Here is a 17,888-nt window from a genome sequence, read left to right as displayed (position 1 = left end):
GACCAGAGTTTACGGGAGTGGCGGCCATGACAATCCCAAGGGATCCTTGATCGAGTTAGATGTGCAATTGGATCGACTCTGAGTGCTTCGAAATACTACCCTGTCCCCCGTCACACATGAAGGCGAATTTGCCAGACCACCAGGAGACGACTTGAAGCGTTTCGAGTCTAACTTGCTCTCTTCCAAACCTATGGATTTCAGTTTTGAAGGAGATCAATATAGCCTAGAGTTACTAAATAGCTATGCACAATGGCATTTATACGTTGATAGGCAGAGCGTTACATAGATTGTGACGCTTATCATTGAGGGGGTATGAGCTTGTCATTGAGAGATGTTATGCCAAAACAACATAATAAATGATTTGGTATAAGCTGGTGGACGTACGATTGAAGAGTGTTAAAAAATAATTCTAATTCTGTAATACATGAAAACCAGAATGCAAAGTACAGCGCCATATTTTACACTTTATACACATGCGATGAAATTACTTCCGGGCAGCCTGGTATCTCTTCAGAGACTCCTCAGCCTTCCTTCTCTCATTGGCGAGTGTCCTCATTTGACCACTCCGGCGGGCGTGGTTCCGCTCCTCCCGGGCGTAAATCTCCCGCGCCTTCGCATTTGCTTCATACAGCTCGGCTTCACGCTTCTCGGCTGCCGTGAGACGGGGTGCGGCCACAGGCGAACCGTCTGCATTCTTGGTGACTTGGCCTGAGGCCTCACGCAGCTTCTCGTTAAGGTCTAACTTGGCCTGTTTGCCCCATTTGGCGGCGTTGTCATAGATTTGGTCGAACTTGCTGGTTTTCTGACTTCCTGATCCAGCACTTTGGGCCTGAATCTCCTTGTCCTCTATACCTGCCACCCGATCTTGCAAGCGTTCCAAATTGGACTTCGCTTCTTTCTTGCCTTGGTGATTGATGGGAACTGCCATACCCAGCTTTTCGCGGAAGGCGACGTTGTTGATAGCGTAAGATTGAAAGACTGCGAAAATGGCAGTGGTTGAAAAGTAGAGCTGAAGCGCGCTCGGCATGAATGCCATAAAAGCAAACGAGATTGCCGGAAGGCCGAACAGCATCGCTTTACCGGCAGAGGTCTTCATGATGTCCATAGTTCCAGTCTCTCCTCCTTTCTATTGCGCGCAATCGTTTTGTTAGTAGTAGCTCGATATTAAATATGCAGAGGAGTATCAAACCTTGAATGTCAAGTACATGCAAGCTCCTGAGATGGCTGGCAGGATGTACAGGGGGTCGGACACGGTCAGGTCATTCAGCCAGAGAATAGACTCGTCCAGCAAGGCCGGTACTGGCAAAGAGGTCATGCCACGGACGACCCGAAACACGCCGTAACCAAAGGGGATCTGCAACATAGGAACAAAAGATTTCCAGGGTTTGATGCCATAATCGGAATGAAGCTTGGACATCTCTAGCCTCTTCATTTGGAACTTGGCAGTCTCGCCATTCTTCTGGGCAACCATCATTTCGCGCCGGAGCGGATCAAGCAAAGGCCTAGAGTTGTGCATCCTGGCGCCATTGTCGGAAGCATCAATCATAGATTTCAAAAGGGCCACACGGATCGCTAGACCAACACCAACAATGCTAGCCCACCATGGAAGACCGGTCCACATGTGGAGATGCTCGACCGCATACTGAACCATTGACGATGTGCCCCAACCGTAATCCAGTCCAAGCTCCTTGAGATATCCGATCTTTTCCGGGATTTGGGAGATGTCAAAGCCGATGTCACTGACATCGGCCGGTGCGTTGGTTTCCGGAGAAGGAGCGGGAGTCGTATTGGAGGTCGAGTTGAAACGAACGGCAGCAGGGCCGACTGCAGTGGAAGCCGAGCGCCAGGAAGCGATTCCAGAGGAATTCAGCGTCAATTGGCTCTTCTGACCGGGAGTCTGGAAGCGTTGCGGCCGGAAAGTTGATATCTGCGGCAGTCAGTCAATGTTGGGGCTTGCAAGTATTGCAGATAGACCTACCGATCGAGTAGATCGAGAGGCCATATTTAGTCTTTGACGCGCAAAGACGGCGGCTCCACCGGGCCCTTTCAGGCCAGCAGCTCCCATCATGGTGTGTGCAACGATCGCGAGAGATTAAATAAAAGAGCGGAGAATACAGGAACGCCTCCTGCGCTCTCGGGGAGGCTTTTTTCTGCCGGGCGGAGGACAGGCGGGCCGAAGCCGCGACTGATACACAGGCAGGTACGTCGGGTAAAGCAATCTTCAACTTCGCAAACAATATCATGATTCTAGGTAATATGTAAAAAGGAAATTCCAATATCGCCAGGCGCCGATAGAGCAGTCTATGTACATGCACTACATCCTGATCTCAGGATAGGTATCACTCCAATCAGTCATTTACCGGGGCCATCTTTCCGGTACAAATGCAGGTCTCGATTTTTGGGGCAAGGTCGTGCTGTTTTGTTTTTTTTCTTGAAATTTGGCCATCCTTTAAGGAATCGACACAAGACTACTCAAGAGATGAAGTGTCTTTTAGTCCAGACTGAGAAGTAATACGCCGCCGCTCTGAAGGGAGCTCGCGCATTTCCACGCCAGGACCCACGGCGTGCGTTCGTCGATAAGTCGGGAAGATCTAGAGACAGGAACAAAGTCAGCCTTTATGCGCCCTATCATACGATATGAAGTGTCGCCATTGGACCTGCCTTCGTATTAGACCACCCAAGACGGAAGGCCGCTTCATGGGCGAACAGCTCGCCAAATCCCAGCATCAGCCCGTTCACAAAAGGCAAGACAAGGTTGATTGCCGCTCCGCGGAGAATACCCCAAATAGTTGGCGGCTTGTAAAGAATCATGGGAGAGCTGGAGGTTGAGGGGGGTGAAGACGAGATTTCGTGGTTTGTCGAGTAGTTTTCCGAGTCGGAGGGGACAGTCATGGTCGAGTCGTAGAGGTCGACCCGCGAGCTGGCGGCGTCAGAGGCCATGGGCACCGTGCAATGAAGATCAAAAGAATGGACAGAAAATCAGAGTGGTTTTTTTTAGATGATAAAGGGGAATTTCGGGTGAGAATGGGGTTCGGCCGTCTCGTCAATAGCTCCAGACGGGTCAAGATGCTCCTCCCTGGGGCGAGAGGTGGTGGATTGATTATGTCAGCGGATCGACGCCACACCCCCGTCGAGATGATTGAGAAGTGCATGGTATTTCCTTCATTGCTACTTTAAGGAGGTATCCGTGTGGAGAAGTCTTCATAGATGCTGTATATGCCTTTCTAGTGTGATCTAACGGCATTCACAGGACTCTTGAAAGCGAGCAGTTATGATCGACTTTCAAACATGTATTGCGGAGGTTCAGCGACCTGCGATTAGGCGCTCGAGACATGAGTATGTATATGAGCTCTGAGTTGATTATTTATGACCAAAACACCTATCCCTGGAACCTTTAATTCCATACTCCTCAGTGAAATTTGTCCCCTCCCAGAGAAATTGTGGATACCTACCCTCGAACGCGGGGCGAATTGATTGCCAAGGTGGTTGATGATGGTGAAAGATGGAGGGAAGTAGCAAAACTTCTCACAAACTTTCCAACTTTAGTGATGTTCATGAATCTTGCCAGGGAATGATGATTCTTGAGAACAGCGCAATACTCCGAAGTTCTGAAATATAGATCGGAGCAGAGCCTCAGGCGTCAAAGGGTCGGAAGATCCTCCGCTCCGGCTGACCAATGGTAGGTGACGTACCTGCCGCGGTGTTTAGCTGGCTCGTCCAGCTCAGCTTGGTTTACAACTCGAATCTACGGTTCTACGCCTGGTCATTCTCTTCACCATCCGAAATCGACCTCGCTTCTACCCCTAAAGAATTTCAGCCCTCGGAGTTCTCGTATACTGCTGCTCAGTGTCCGTCTATAACACTCAAGCATGGACAACAACCCCGCAGACCACGATGAGGTCGTCTCTCAGTTCTGTAACATGACAGGCACTCGGCCAGCAGAGGCAGGTACAGCTGGAAGTACATTATGTTACGCGTCACTAACAGTCAGATTTTATTTTCTAGGCTCAGGAGTACCTCGCTGCCAACGGATGGGATATGGAAGCGGCCGTGACGGAATTCTTTGCGGAGCAGGACGAAGCGCTACAGGACATGAATACCGGTGAAGGTCAACGGCTCGGCGCAGAAGAATCCACTGGAGCAACTGGAGGAGGCCGAAGTCTTGGTGAAAGTGATGCCGGAGTCTCATCTTCCGCCGGACCCCAGTCTTCGTCGAGTCGTCGCGCAGCCCCGAAAAAGAAGTTTGCGACTCTGGGCGACTTCGCTTCAGGGAGTGGTGGCGATTCGTCATCTGATGATGGAGATATGGACCAGGATTTCTTTGCTGGTGGTGAGAAGTCTGGATTGGCTGTGCAGAATCCCGACGATCTTAAGAGGAAGATTCTAGAAAAGGCTCGGAGGTAAGCTGCCCTAGCCATTGCCCTCGGCGCAACTGACATTGATATTAATAATCGCAAACCACAGGGCCCAGCCACCCCCCTCAGATGAGCCTCAGTCACGACAGTCCCATTTTACGGGCACCGCCCGCACCCTTGGTGGTGATGATGCCCCGAGTCGCGTGATTGAGGACCCCTCCGGCCCCACGGAGGAACGTCCTCAGCGCGTCCACCGAACCCTCCACTTCTGGGCCGATGGATTTTCGGTTGATGATGGGGAGCTGTATCGCTCAGACGACCCACGCAATGCCGAGATCCTGGATGGTATCCGTCAGGGTCGCGCTCCTCTTACAATCATGAATGTTCAAGCTGGCCAAGAAGTCGACGTAGAGCTGAAGCAGCACGATGAGAAATACGTGAAGCCCAAGCCTAAATATAAGCCATTTTCGGGCGCGGGCCAGCGCCTTGGCAGTCCGACTCCTGGTGTTCAGAGCCAGCCTTCCACACCCCCGGCAACCTCCACTCCAACGAGTTCTGGACCGGCCAAGCCTGAAGTGGATGAGTCGCAGCCAACTGTCACTCTCCAAATCCGTCTCGGAGACGGTACTCGCTTGACATCTCGTTTCAACACAACTGCTACTATTGGCGACGTCTATGCCTTTGTCGCAGCCTCGACCCCAGATGGCCGAAACCGGGCGTGGGTGTTGATGACGACGTTCCCCAGCAAGGAGCTTAACGACTGGGAGATCACCCTCGGCGACCTGCCTGAGTTTAATCGTGGCGGTGTGGTCATTCAGAAATGGAAATAGAGCAACCGTACACCGTCGTTTAATTTTGTTCCTCGTCTTCTCCTTTTCGTGGAGTTGTATTCAAAAGTCGATAGTGGCGAAGAGTAGACATTCTACACCAGGACTTGACATTAAACTCAATGGTGATTAGCGACACCATCATGGTGGGAAGGTAGACCAACGATGCTTAAGCAATGAAAAAATTCTACTTAATGGTCTACCAGACTTGAATCCCATGTAGAGGCATTCGTAGAGAGGGCTGGACTGCGGAACCACCCACTGCTGCATTGCGCTTTTAGTCAGGCGGCGATTGATAAGCATCCGGCCATCGGCTCCCCACTCCACCGGCCTGTCCGTCATTTTGTCTACATTCTCACTTGCCACTACACATTGCGCAAATATGCCCCTGGACGGTGTGAAAAACATTGTGCTGGTGAGTCCTTTCTGAGCGCTCAATGCCCCTGCGTGCCCCCAACGCAAGCGCTGTAGAGCCATGCCCCTCATCCGCCACCTTATCGATAACAAAATCACCCTTGCGAAGCGGATGAAGCTGTCAGCCCGCAGTGATTCTCTCCTTCAGAAATAGCTAACAAACCACTGTCGCAGGTGCTTTCCGGCAAGGGAGGCGTAGGCAAGTCCTCGGTCACTCTCCAATTAGCGTTAGCACTCTCCCTGCAGGGAAAATCCGTCGGGATTCTCGATATCGATTTGACGGGCCCCTCCATTCCCCGACTCGTTGGCCTCGAGGATGCAAAGATCACTCAATCGCCTAATGGCTGGCTCCCAGTACCAGTTCACGATGCTGTCTCTGCATCTTCAAACTCCATTTCTCCATCCTCTTCATCACCAAAGGCCCGTGGTTCTCTCCGCTGCATGTCCCTCGGCTTCCTTCTCCGCGACCGCGGAGACGCTGTCATCTGGCGTGGTCCCAAGAAGACCGCCATGATACGGCAGTTCCTATCAGATGTCTCGTGGGGTGAGACAGACTATCTTCTGGTGGATACGCCGCCAGGCACGAGCGACGAGCATATTGCGCTGGCTGAGCAACTCCTCACTCTTTCCAGTACAGATGCTGCTGTTGCGGCCCAGAGCAATGTGCCCCGGCTCACCGGCGCAGTGCTAGTTACAACCCCGCAGGCGGTGGCTACGTCTGATGTTCGCAAAGAAGCCAACTTCTGTGTCAAGACCAGCATTCCCGTTCTCGGTGTCATTGAGAATATGTCGGGCTATGCGTGTCCGTGCTGCGGAGAAGTGAGCAATCTCTTCTCCAGTGGTGGTGGAGAGGTCATGGCGCAACAGCTGAATATTCCCTTTATGGGACGCGTACCTGTGGACGTGAAGTTCGGGGAATTAGTTGAAGGGAAGATGGAGTCAGAAAGTGATGACGAAGACGAAGTCGAGGCACAGCAAGACAACCAAGTGGGAGAGCCCACGGAGCCGGACTCGAGACCTCTTGTTGAGCGGTATAGCGAAGGCTGGTCGTATCCTCGATTCCAAGAATTCGCGCAAAGTATAATCACAGGTGTCCAGACAACAAATGGTACGTCTCAGCAGTAGTCCGAGGCCATGATCCAAGTTCCCGACGGCGTTACAGGGGTTGATAAATACCTATATCTCTGTTATTTGGGCTGCATTGAATGGTGCATGGGTTGTATTTGAGCATGTTTATCATGAAAAGTCTCATATTTGAATGTTGGAGAGAGAATATATACCGATTCCACGAGCTATGTAGAATGCTCTCCTACCATAGACTGTCTTTGTTGGCAAAAGTGAACAATATCGCCGGTCAACCGGCTAAATAGTACATCATGAGAGATAGATACATAGCAAAGGCGTTGCCAGGGTCGTGAGAAGGGCTATAAAAAGTGCAGTGTATTGCGCTTAGACACTTGAAATATTCGAGTCATTACACACATTAAAATCGTAGTCGTTCGTTTCACATAGATCATTATAGAGCATGTTTTGCCCAAGTAGAGTCAGTCGCCAGCGGGCTATGGCGAAGGAGAGTAACTTCTATAACGATCTGGCCGCTCGAGCATAGCCCGTAGACGGTCTTCAGCAGACTGGACAACCGGTCGAGATTCCGGTCCCACGGCGCGAGTAGTCCACCTCAGCCAGCCAAGGAGCGATTGGACTACCTCCGGGTTCCACCACGCTTCGTTATCATAAGGATTAGGGGTGCCGGCGTTGAGTTGACAAGAACTGGAGGTCATTTGTTGGTCCCCTGTTCGTGCATTTAGATGAATTTCCGAAACAAGAGCAGGTGTTGCAACAGGCGATTGCTTGTTGGCAGGGTCAGAAATATCTTGCTTCGCAAGTAGATCTCGTCCCGACTGTTTTGGCCCGGAGGTAAGCTCTCGAGTCAGGGTAAAGGCTGGTTGCTCCATGCTTGTCGCTGAATCCAACTGAAGGCTACTGGAGGCAGGCTGAGCATCATTTGCAACTAATGTCGCTCTGGATGCTGAGGCGCCGCTGCGTTCCAGGGTAGAGGCGGTGTGTCGAAGATTTTCGAGATATCGATGAAATGAGAAGAGATGCATGTCACGACCAGTATCCATCAGGTCAGGTTCATCCTCAAAGATCTCTATGCCCTCATCAGCGCGCCGCTCGTCGGTCGAACTTGCCTCTTCAACGGGAACCAGCCCGCCAGGCGGAGCACGAATCTCTCCCAATGGAGCGATATGGCTGTCATATTCATTGGCAAGGCTCAATTTGCTGCGGCCGCAGATCTCGGCGATTGAGTCAAGTGTTGTGCGGATATCGGGGTCAATGGCCTGCAGTATGCTCGCTATACTGAAGTCCTTGTCCGACGGCATCGGCGGGCCCGATGGACAGGATGAAACTGAACCCTTCAGGCCAGAGGAGAACAGGCGACGCGAATACATGGCGGAGCGCCTACCATTCGCCTCCTCCGCATTGCCGGAATATGCTCTTACCAGGACCGGGTAAGTTGGGCGAGTGGTAGGCTGCCCTGAGACCGGGCTGGCTCCACGATCTCTTGGGGATGGGGGCTGAGGATCACTGTCAACTTGATACAGAGTCGATGGTTGATGCGATCGATCTCGGTCTGAATGGTCCCCGGCGGAGTTATAGGGCCGCCAGTTTGCGTGGAGTGAGGGGGCTGCATCTCCCGTGGGAGGCGTATAGGACGGCGATAGGCGGGACCAACCTTGTCGCGGGAAAGACGATGCAGACAGGCGATTTCCATCCCATCGTGGCGACTGTGTGTCTGGGTCCATTTTGCGTCAATGCGATTTTCCCCGAAGCTCGCGTTGATGCGGGACAGCGCAACTCAAGGGGAAACCCCGCTCGGGTAAGATCTGGATATGCGGGGGCAACACGTCGACAGCAGACTCACGAGGAGAGGTGCGTCCGAGTCGCATGCACGTATGCATATGAGGCGATGCGTTGGCAGTGTCTGAGCGGATGACCAGGAGACATCCTGGGAAGTGAGACCGTGAGACCGTGAGATCTAAGCTCTAAGGAGGAGCCCCCATCAACTGCCAGTCGACCAAACAAACGCCAAGACCGACACGTTCGGCATCAACGCTCCACCACTTAGCGGCATTTGTTCTGCTCCCACTCCCTGCCATCCGGCACATCATGAATCGTTTTCAGGTAAGCTCGCCTCGGCTCAGCTGGATTAATATTATCGAGTTGAGCTCAAGCTAATTGAGCTAGTTTGCCGACTCGGATGGGTCGGCCTCCGACTTCGACGATGATTCCTCCAGCTTGCCCTTCCCCGAGCCTCTCTCCCGCACTTCCTTCCTCGCCCCGGACTTTGACCCGGCCGTCTTTTTGTCCTCTTTGACGAATCGCCACCAAAGCCTTGAAGATTTGCGTCAAGAATTGCGAGGATTGGAGCAATTGTTGAACAAAGAGCTGTTGGACTTGGTCAACGAGAACTATCAGGACTTCCTCTCGCTAGGCACCGCTCTCCGCGGAGGTGAAGAGAAAATTGAAAGTGTCAAAGTGAGCCTTCTGTCCTTCCAGCGAGATGTGCAATCAATTCGGGATAAGATCGAGGCTCGCCGTCGAGAAGTCGAGGGGCTCTTGAATGAGAAGCGACAGTTGCGAACGCACTCGGACATCGGCAAAGATCTATTGGACTATGCAGAGCGAGTCGACGAACTGGAACATCGACTGATGATCGGGAACAACTCGGCCCCACAAAAGGATACTTCCGGGGCTGATCAATCCGATTCCGAGTCCGATCTCTATGACAGTGATAGCCATGATAGTGAGGACGAAGAGTTGGAAGATGACGCAGCACCGGTCTCCTTGAAGCGACTCGAACGTCATGTCCAAAAATTTGTGTTTCTCACTTCCATTGCCGAGCGAGTGGGTGAAAATCATCCCTTCCTAGTTGCTCAGCAGCCACGCTTGTCGAGGGTCAAGTCCACGGTTCTGTTAGACTTGAAGACTGCCCTGGAGCAGGATGGGCGGGCGGGCAACAAGCGTGATATCAGAACGATGGCCATCTTGCGCCTCTATAACTTGATGGGGGAGGATGTGAGTGCCGTTGCCGCTCTCAAGAATCTCAAGATATAGATTGCTATCGTCTATTCCACCAATGAGGGGATACGAGCTGGACTTATACATACTAGCGTCGGCGTTCAGGTTGGGGAGTCTCTATTGAACACAAATGATACCATGATACACCAGGTCCTTTTCCTAATAAAACAAAATCTGTACACGCCAAGATGAATATAAGACAAAAAAAGTATTTTACACGCCAGTCAAGGCAGAGGTTTCGGGGGAGTGGTCCGACTTGAACTCGCCATTCAAGCTAAATCCGGACCCGTGGCTGGAGCTTAACACCTATTGAAAAGTCAGTTGATTTTCCCGTAGAGATGATTGATGGAGCAACCCACCACTTCGTAGATCTCCTTGTTGATGCGATCATTGAGCCCAGAAGCATCCTTCTTGATCTGCTCGATTGTGGTACGCAGGTTGTCGCGCAGCTGCTCGGGGAGAAGCCCAATTGACCGATAGGGAGACGAATGACAGCATCACGCTCTCGGTAGGTAGTACCTCCACGCAACATCTCCACACGAGCAGCAACATCTTCCACAACGGTACCGGTCTTCACACTCGGCATCAGACCTCGAGGACCAAGGACGCGGCCCAGCGCAGCTTTGTTGAGCGCCGGTAAACTATCAGGATGGGCAAGGCATCGGTCGAATTCAATCTTGCCAGCTTTGACAGCCTCGAAAACCTCGTCTTCACCAACAAGAACAGCGCCTGCCGCAAGCGCCTCCTTTGCTTGCTTGGATTCGGGGGGACAGATGACACAAATACGGGATTCGGTTTGGACCGCATGGGGGAATCGGATCATGTTGCGGATGACTGGACCGTCTTTCTTTGTGCGAATACGAATGTGCACTTCGTACTTCGATGCTGTGGGCTCGCGACCGACTTCCATTGCCCGGAGATAGCTGTATTAAGAACCATGTCAGAACCCAGATCACGCATCTGCCGAGTTCACTTTCACGTAGAGGAAACATACCGCATTGCATCACACAGCGCATACTGTTCAATATCTTTCAGGTTCCTTTGTCGGAATTCACGAGGCCCTCTCCGATCGACCTTGGTCTCCTTCTTCCCCTTGCCCTTAGCCTGCGGGTTGCTCTTGACACCGCGAACCTGCTGAATGACAGATAGCGCCGGAACAATTGACTTTTCTCGGAGCGATGGGCGGCATGACAAGAAAAGGCCGCGGGCCGCTGTGGGCATTATGGCGCCGTAGGACGACATGGCTTGGGGACGATGGTTGAGTTCCACCACGGAATGCAATTGTTTTCTGCCGGGCAGCTCTCGGGGCCCGGAGAAACATGACGCCGATAAATGACTGCGATAAGTCACTGCCCCTCCGCTAGACTTCCGCTCGAGTCATCCCACTTTTCTGTGTGAACAAAAAGCACAATGACCCAGTTCGAATTGACTGTGGCTACCCGCAGCAACCATGCTGCTTTGCTGCCGGTGATTCTCATTGTTACCTCAATTAACGCAGCCCGCCCTTCTCCCGTGATCAACATCAACTATGAAGATACTGCGCTCCTCAGCGAGGGTGACAAGGCTGTTCTCCAGCTTTTCAATGGATCCAATTCCGTCTTTGGCACTATTGATGCCATTAAAGAGCTCTGTGCTCAGTTCCCCTACCTGAATGGCAAGGATAGCAAGCTGGTGAGAACTATTCCTCCTTCCAACACCTTGATTGAATTCCAGATGTGCTAACGCTATGGGTTTAGGAGGACGAATGGATCTCTCAGCTAGACAGCTTCACTACTTTTGACTTCAAGGCTCTCGACCCTCTACTCCAGCACCTCGACACTCACCTTCTCTTGCGCTCTTTCGTCGTCGGATACTCCCTCTCCACTGCCGACATTGCTTTGTGGGGTGCCCTCCGCGGGAACCGCGTCGCCGTTGCTGCCCTGAAGAAGGGATCCCTTGTCAACCTGACCCGCTGGTATCGGTTCTTGGAGGAGCTGTGCCCCTGGGCTACTGCTGCCTTGGAGTCACTGACCGCCGCTGCCCGGGAGAAGAAGAGTGCAAAGTCTAAGGAGGGAGCTAGCTACGACATTGCCCTTCGTAACACCGAGAACGGTGTCGTTACTCGCTTCCCCCCAGAGCCTTCGTTAGTTTCCTCCTACCATCCTTGAACATGGGTGCTAACAAATGGTCATAGTGGATATCTTCACATCGGACACGCGAAGGCCGCGCTCTTGAACGATTACTTCGCTCATGAGAAGTACAACGGCACCCTTCTTCTCCGGTATATTCCTCTTCTTACTCTGAGTCAAGTGCGTCTCAAAGGCTAACTTTTATCCAAGATTCGACGACACCAACCCGTCCAATGAGAAGCAGGAGTTCCAAGATGCTATCGTTGAGGACCTTGCCCTCATGGGTATTAAGCCCAACAAGGTGTCATACACCAGTGACTACTTTAATGAGCTTTACGATTACGGTCTCACAATGATCAAGACTGGTAAGGCCTATGCCGATGATACCGACAAGGAGACCATGGCCGCCCAGCGTTGGGACGGACTGCCCAGCCAGCGTCGTGAGCTCTCTCCCGAAGAGAGTCTGGCCCGCTTCGAGGAGATGAAGAAGGGCACTCCCGAGGGTCTTCGCTGGTGCATTCGTGCCAAGATTTCGGTTGATGATAAGAACAAGGCCATGCGAGATCCTGTCATCTACCGCTGCAACCCGGCTCCTCACCATCGTACCGGCACTAAATGGAAGATTTACCCTACTTACGACTTTGCTTGCCCTGTCGTTGACTCCATGGAAGGCGTCACCCACGCTCTCAGAACTATCGAGTTTGTCTCCTCTCCAAATTTTCCACGTCAATATGTCTTAACATTGTGTCCCTAGGTACCGTGATCGCAATCCACAGTATGAGTGGATGCTGAACGCTCTCAGCCTCCGTCACGTCCAGGTCTGGGACTTTGCCCGCATGAACTTCATTCGGACTCTTCTCTCCAAGCGTAAGCTGACCAAGCTTGTGGAGAGCGGTGTTGTTTGGGGCTGGGATGATCCTCGCTTCCCTACTATCCGCGGTATTCGCCGCCGTGGTATGACCATTCCTGCCCTGCGCGAGTTCATCCTCAAGCAGGGTCCTTCAAAGGCAGTTACCCTCTTCGACTGGGCTTTGATCTGGGCCACCAACAAGAAGTACATTGACCCCGTCGCCCCTCGCCACACCGCTGTTGTGGACAAGGATGTTGTTAAGGCTACTATTACCAACGGCCCTTCCACTCCCTACACTGAGGAGAAGGCCAAGCACGCCAAGAACGCCGCAGTTGGCATGAAGACAGTTGCCTTCAGCTCTGATGTTGTTCTTGAGCAGGCTGATGCTAAGCTGTTCAAGCAAGATGAGGAGATTACTCTTATGAACTGGGGCAATGCCTTCGTCCGCAAGATCACTGCTGATGCCAATGGCACCATCACCAACCTTGAGCTCGAGCTAAACCCTACTGGTGATGTGAAGAAGACGGAAAAGAAGGTCACTTGGTTGGCCACTGGCAGCCCTGAACTGATACCTGTTGAGCTTGTCGACTTCGATTACCTGCTCAAGAAGGACTCGCTCAGCGAGGATGACGTTCTTGAGGACGTTCTCAACTACAATACCGAGTTCCGTGACTCTGCCCTGGCTGATAACAATGTTGCCAAGCTCCAAGTTGGTGATATCATCCAGTTCGACCGCAAGGGCTTCTACCGCATGGACCGTGCCTTTGCACCTGGCAAGCCGGCTGTGTTCTTCAACATCCCTACTGGCAAGGCCAAATAGATGTCGGATGTTTTGATTCAAAATCGTCTTCAAAATCACGATTAAACTCTTTTCAGGTATTTTATCATATTTATGAAATGTTCAAATTCCTTAAGCATTGGTCGGGTATTTGGTAGAAAATACAGTGTTGAGGGTGCGTAGATCAGGTTGAGATATTTTTACATTGACTAGGAGCTCTGGATAATCTAGCCTCTGACTTTCACTACCGCTCTTAAAATGTCCTATATATACTTAAGTACGATTTTAGTATAGGATAAATTATAGTCTACAACGGGAAGGTTGCTAGTATCATTGAATAGGAATAGGCAGCCTTCATACTATTTCAACGAGCTGACAGGAAGGAAATGTTCTATGGCAATAGCTTTTTGAATTTTCGAGAAGGCTATGATAGGATTAGAGAGGGTCGGGTAGCGAGGCATAGACGGGACTCGGATTGCGCCAAAAATATGAGACTGTCACGGAAACCAAATAGAATGTTACAAAAGAGAGAGCTCAAAGGTGCATTGGGATACGGGTATCAATCATAGAAGCTCTTTCAATCGTGGAACTGGTAGCAAACAGAATCCAAGGGATAAGTGAATGGGGGAGAATCTGAAGAGAGGTTCAAGTTTAACCAATGCTAGCCAGAACGTCCACAGTGTCGTATTGAGCGGCATATCCAGCGAAATAAAAGAGGATATGCATTAGGCTAAGGGCTAAGACGCAGTGGTTAGTTAGGGCAAGATGCAAAGAACGAGGGTAGGAAAGAGAGGACAGGGCGAGGCCAGTTCTTTTATGTTCGGGCCATTTAGGTGAGACGTGATACAATTATCCATCCGATGCGAAAATTTTCAAAAATAGGTATATTCCAATTCCTGATTAAGAGTACTGGAAAGCAGACTGATGAAACATTAAGTTTAGGTTAACAATGAGACAACTCCGGCACAAACACCCTGTCTCAAAGAAACCAGCCATAATAACGTAAGATATCATTCATTGTGGGCCCAAAAGGAAAAATCTCAGTGCGGATGGATAAGCATGGCTTTCCTCACGATTCATTATTCCAATCATCCTTTTATGGGCGCACAGCACACATCACAAGCCACACGTCTTCACTCTACGTCTTCTTCTTCCTTGCTAGCCGAAAGGAAGAACCGACCAATGGGCTTGCCAGTTCCTGGTTCCTCATACTCGACCGATAGACGGGCCAAATGACCCAGCAAGTTCTCAATCTTGATATCGCCCTTGCTGCGCTTCGCACGGCCGAGATCGTCAAGCCACTTGATCTTGTTGAGAATAAAGTAGACGAGAGCAATGACAATCTCAACACCGAGGGAATAGCCCCAGATCCGCACAACAGTAACAATATCAGTCCAGCCATTCCTGGTCTCGACGAACTGGTCGGCAGGTATGGTGGGCATATCTTGATTGGTGAACCAACCGAACAAACAGAAAATGGTAGCAAGAATATCCACTCCCAGAATGGCGGTCACCAGGTGAATAGATGGCCAGGTGTCAATACCACGGGTCACGAAAATCAGCCAGTTTTCTGTGAGAGCAACCTCCAAAAACAGGACTTCTTGGATAGAGCCCCAGTTTTGAATGATACCACCAGACGGAAGGAACATGGAACCTCGCACAACCCATGTACCCAGAGCAAGTAGCACGCCCAAAAGTACGGAAATAAACCAGATCTTCGGAAGTTGCCATTCCACGGGACGCAATTCGAAAGATGCGTGGTCATAGGCCACAGCGACAGTAGCAAGATCAGCAAATAGGGCGAGGAAGACGATAAGCTCGACTCGAATACTCTCATTGAGAATAATCATCGATGTGACCAGGTATATCTCCAGGTGTAAGCAAAGCGCAATACGATACTGAATATACGCTTTCATACGGTGGAAAATCTGTCGTGCCACTTTGATGGAATCAATGATAGTCGACAGGCCAGGCTCGAGGAAAACGATATCTGAAGCCGATTGCGCGGCTTCAGAAGCACCCTCTACAGCAATTCCACAATCTGCCTTCTTCAGTGAGGGAGCATCGTTGACACCATCTCCGGTCATAGCGGTCAAATGGCCTCGTTCCTGAAGCATTTGAACCACCTGGTACTTATGTTCCGGAAAGACTTCCGCAAAGCCGTCCGCTTTCTCGACCAAGTCACCAGCCATAGCGCCGCTAAGACCACCGTGGATAAGCTTGTCTGAGTTGTACACCTTAGTGCCTAATGCTAGCATTTTGCAAGTTTCCTTTGCAATAGCAATAGCATCACCAGTAAGCATCTTCACACTGATCCCTAAGTTTTGAGCTTCGCTGATAGTCTGGGCGGTATCTTCTCGAGGAGGATCAAACATTGGAAGCATGCCGAGCAGGGTCCAGTCTTCCCCTTCCTTTTGAACAGCCACACCTAGAGAACGGAAGCCACGATGAGCAAACTCCTGTGCTTTAGATTTATACAGATCCGAAGTCTCTTTTGAACAATTAGTAAGTTGGAGTACTGCTTTCGGCGCGCCTTTAGTGCAAGTGTATCGAATTCCATCGCAAGTTGCAATAGTGACGATTCGCTTCGAGACCGGATCAAATGGAGTGAATTTTTCGGTGGTCCATCCGCGTCGAAGAATTTCTCTAGCTTTGGGATACTGTCGAAGAGTCAAGATGGTCACTTTGTCGATAGGATCAAGAGACTCAATGTTATGCGAAGATGCTAGGGCAGCAACAGCAAACATCCAGTCAACGTCGACGCCCTCGGCCACGTAAGGATCACGAATGCTCAATTTATTGGCAGTTAAAGTACCAGTCTTATCAGAGCAGAGAATATCCACACCCTAAAATCGTTTAGCTTGGGCCTCGTAACCACATGCTTTTCTAAAATAAAAACACTTACAGCAAGGGATTCGATCGCGGTGAGCTTCTGGACAATAGCTTTCTTTTTCGCCAGATACGCAGCACCCACTGCCATAGTGGTAGTAGTGACGACGGGAAGGCCGACAGGGACACCAATGATCAGTAATGAAAGAGTGTAGTGAAGCAATGTCTGTTGACCGGGAGATGCAATGGGGATATGGCGGAAGAAGCCACCAATCCAAGCAGCAAGAATCCAGGCCATGACCAGGATCAAAAGCGAGGTTCCGATGTTATCCATGACAATTTCGAAGTGTCCGGCACCTTTCGCGGATTGCACCATGCTGGCAGTACGTCCAACGAAGGAAGTCTTCGCAGTTGTTTGGACAACGGCATAGGCCTTTCCACGCTTGCAGCCCGTTGTGTAGAAGATGACATCACCCATATAGCGGTCCACCGCAAGGGACTCGCCAGTAATGGCAGAGTGATCGCAGGCAAGAATGGGATATCCGCGCTTGCGGGGGCGTTGAACTTGCTGTTCGTCCTCTCCCCCCTTCTTTAGCTTCATTGCCCTGTTCAGTGGACTCGACAGCCTGCTCATTCTTGTTCTCTTCATCCTCATCATCGGATTCGGAGCCGCCGCCAAGCATACCCTGCTCCTGCAGCTGATTAAATTCTTCCCAGCCATTAGGATCGTTGAATTCACAGATGATCTTGGCATCGGCTGGTACAACTTGGCCTTCACCAACGACAACCTGCAGAGCTCGTCAGAATGTGACACAACAGAGGGAAGTCAAGGATATGAAGTATGATATGTGAGGAAGACATACAACATCGCCGGGAACTAGTTCACGAGCTAGAATCTCTTGCTGGGAATTGTCACGCACAACTTGTGCACGCATAGCAATATCTCCTTTGAGACTTGCGACCACATCAGCCGCTTGCTTCTCCTGGTACCAACCAACAGCCGCGTTCAGACAGAGGATACCGATGATGACACCGAAATCAACCCAGTCCTCGAGACCAGCGGCAAGAAGCACAGCCAGCTCCATGACTATATCATGTAGTCAGAATTAATTCAACCTCAATTATTCCGGGGAACCAGATATTTTACCATAGAGAATAGGGCCTTGGAAGTAGGAGAGAATCTTTGCGATGGGATTCTCCTTCTCAGAAACGAGTTCATTCCAGCCAGAGCGGCGGCGACGGTGGTTCACTTCTTCACTGGACAGACCCTCGCGAATATCGGTGATGAGCCAGTCATCGGGGAAACTAGCAGTGTCGTCGAGCCTTCTCACACGGACCTTGCGCTTTTTCCATGGTGCATACCACACCCGCTTCTCCTCGAAATCGCCATCATCGGCGAGGTCTGCGTTGGCATCACGGAAAGTAGACACGTACTTTACCAGTTTGCCATATTCATCCAGGCTAGCGTAGTCCTCTTTCAGAGATGCGCGAGAGATGCGAGAGCCCCTACGGCCGTCCGCACGCTCAACATCGCCTTGACTCGCCATAATGACAGGTTGGAATCGAGTTGAACAATGAGATGAATTGATCAAGCGCACAATTCAGCCCGAGTTGTGAAAAATCACTCAGAAAGAGGGGGAATGA

At 51.1% G+C, this 17,888-nt stretch overlaps 9 protein-coding genes across 9 annotated transcripts; 4 read left to right on the top strand and 5 right to left on the bottom strand.

The window, feature by feature from the left end:
- Positions 1-484: 484 nt before the first annotated feature.
- N7462_003723 (membrane insertase OXA1) lies at positions 485-2,068 on the bottom strand (the record flags this gene model as incomplete). Its single annotated transcript, XM_057075449.1, has 3 exons — positions 485-1,126; positions 1,190-1,927; positions 1,979-2,068. 3 exons carry the CDS (start codon positions 2,066-2,068, stop codon positions 485-487), a joined length of 1,470 nt encoding a protein of 489 aa, XP_056934954.1.
- A 400-nt stretch (positions 2,069-2,468) lies between these two features.
- Positions 2,469-2,940, bottom strand: N7462_003722 (TOM13-domain-containing protein; the record flags this gene model as incomplete). Its single annotated transcript, XM_057075448.1, has 2 exons — positions 2,469-2,591; positions 2,635-2,940. 2 exons carry the CDS (start codon positions 2,938-2,940, stop codon positions 2,469-2,471), a joined length of 429 nt encoding a protein of 142 aa, XP_056934953.1.
- Positions 2,941-3,869: 929 nt separating this feature from the next.
- Positions 3,870-5,185, top strand: N7462_003721 (protein phosphatase regulator SHP1; the record flags this gene model as incomplete). The annotated part of the gene is made up of 3 exons (XM_057075447.1): positions 3,870-3,944; positions 4,006-4,400; positions 4,465-5,185. 3 exons carry the CDS (start codon positions 3,870-3,872, stop codon positions 5,183-5,185), a joined length of 1,191 nt encoding a protein of 396 aa, XP_056934952.1.
- A 379-nt stretch (positions 5,186-5,564) lies between these two features.
- N7462_003720 (Mrp/NBP35 family ATP-binding protein) lies at positions 5,565-6,703 on the top strand (the record flags this gene model as incomplete). Its single annotated transcript, XM_057075446.1, has 2 exons — positions 5,565-5,597; positions 5,771-6,703. Coding segments are annotated over 2 exons (966 nt in total), but the record flags the coding sequence as incomplete, so codon positions are not given.
- Positions 6,704-7,155: 452 nt separating this feature from the next.
- N7462_003719 (uncharacterized protein) lies at positions 7,156-8,403 on the bottom strand (the record flags this gene model as incomplete). Its single annotated transcript, XM_057075445.1, has 1 exon — positions 7,156-8,403. One exon carries the CDS (start codon positions 8,401-8,403, stop codon positions 7,156-7,158), a length of 1,248 nt encoding a protein of 415 aa, XP_056934950.1.
- A 364-nt stretch (positions 8,404-8,767) lies between these two features.
- On the top strand, positions 8,768-9,715 carry N7462_003718 (COG2 family protein; the record flags this gene model as incomplete). The annotated part of the gene is made up of 2 exons (XM_057075444.1): positions 8,768-8,782; positions 8,846-9,715. 2 exons carry the CDS (start codon positions 8,768-8,770, stop codon positions 9,713-9,715), a joined length of 885 nt encoding a protein of 294 aa, XP_056934949.1.
- Positions 9,716-9,892: 177 nt separating this feature from the next.
- N7462_003717 (mitochondrial 54S ribosomal protein uL1m) lies at positions 9,893-10,921 on the bottom strand (the record flags this gene model as incomplete). Its single annotated transcript, XM_057075443.1, has 4 exons — positions 9,893-9,985; positions 10,039-10,128; positions 10,173-10,602; positions 10,674-10,921. 4 exons carry the CDS (start codon positions 10,919-10,921, stop codon positions 9,893-9,895), a joined length of 861 nt encoding a protein of 286 aa, XP_056934948.1.
- Positions 10,922-11,089: 168 nt separating this feature from the next.
- On the top strand, positions 11,090-13,457 carry N7462_003716 (glutamate--tRNA ligase GUS1; the record flags this gene model as incomplete). Its single annotated transcript, XM_057075442.1, has 5 exons — positions 11,090-11,350; positions 11,416-11,801; positions 11,853-11,939; positions 11,998-12,486; positions 12,542-13,457. 5 exons carry the CDS (start codon positions 11,090-11,092, stop codon positions 13,455-13,457), a joined length of 2,139 nt encoding a protein of 712 aa, XP_056934947.1.
- Positions 13,458-14,548: 1,091 nt separating this feature from the next.
- Positions 14,549-17,791, bottom strand: N7462_003715 (putative plasma membrane H(+)ATPase; the record flags this gene model as incomplete). Its single annotated transcript, XM_057075441.1, has 5 exons — positions 14,549-16,261; positions 16,321-16,791; positions 16,868-17,032; positions 17,108-17,331; positions 17,392-17,791. The coding sequence occupies 5 exons, from the start codon at positions 17,789-17,791 to the stop codon at positions 14,549-14,551; spliced, it is 2,973 nt and encodes a 990-aa protein (XP_056934946.1).
- Between the last annotated feature and the right edge of the window lie 97 nt (positions 17,792-17,888).

The sequence above is a fragment of the Penicillium macrosclerotiorum genome (genome assembly GCF_028827735.1).
Source record: "Penicillium macrosclerotiorum strain IBT 26536 chromosome Unknown utg000003l_segment0_segment0, whole genome shotgun sequence".
Classification (NCBI taxonomy): Eukaryota; Fungi; Ascomycota; class Eurotiomycetes; order Eurotiales; family Aspergillaceae; genus Penicillium; species Penicillium macrosclerotiorum.
Note: the sequence above shows the minus strand (reverse complement) of the source record. Positions and strands in the feature narration are given on the sequence as shown.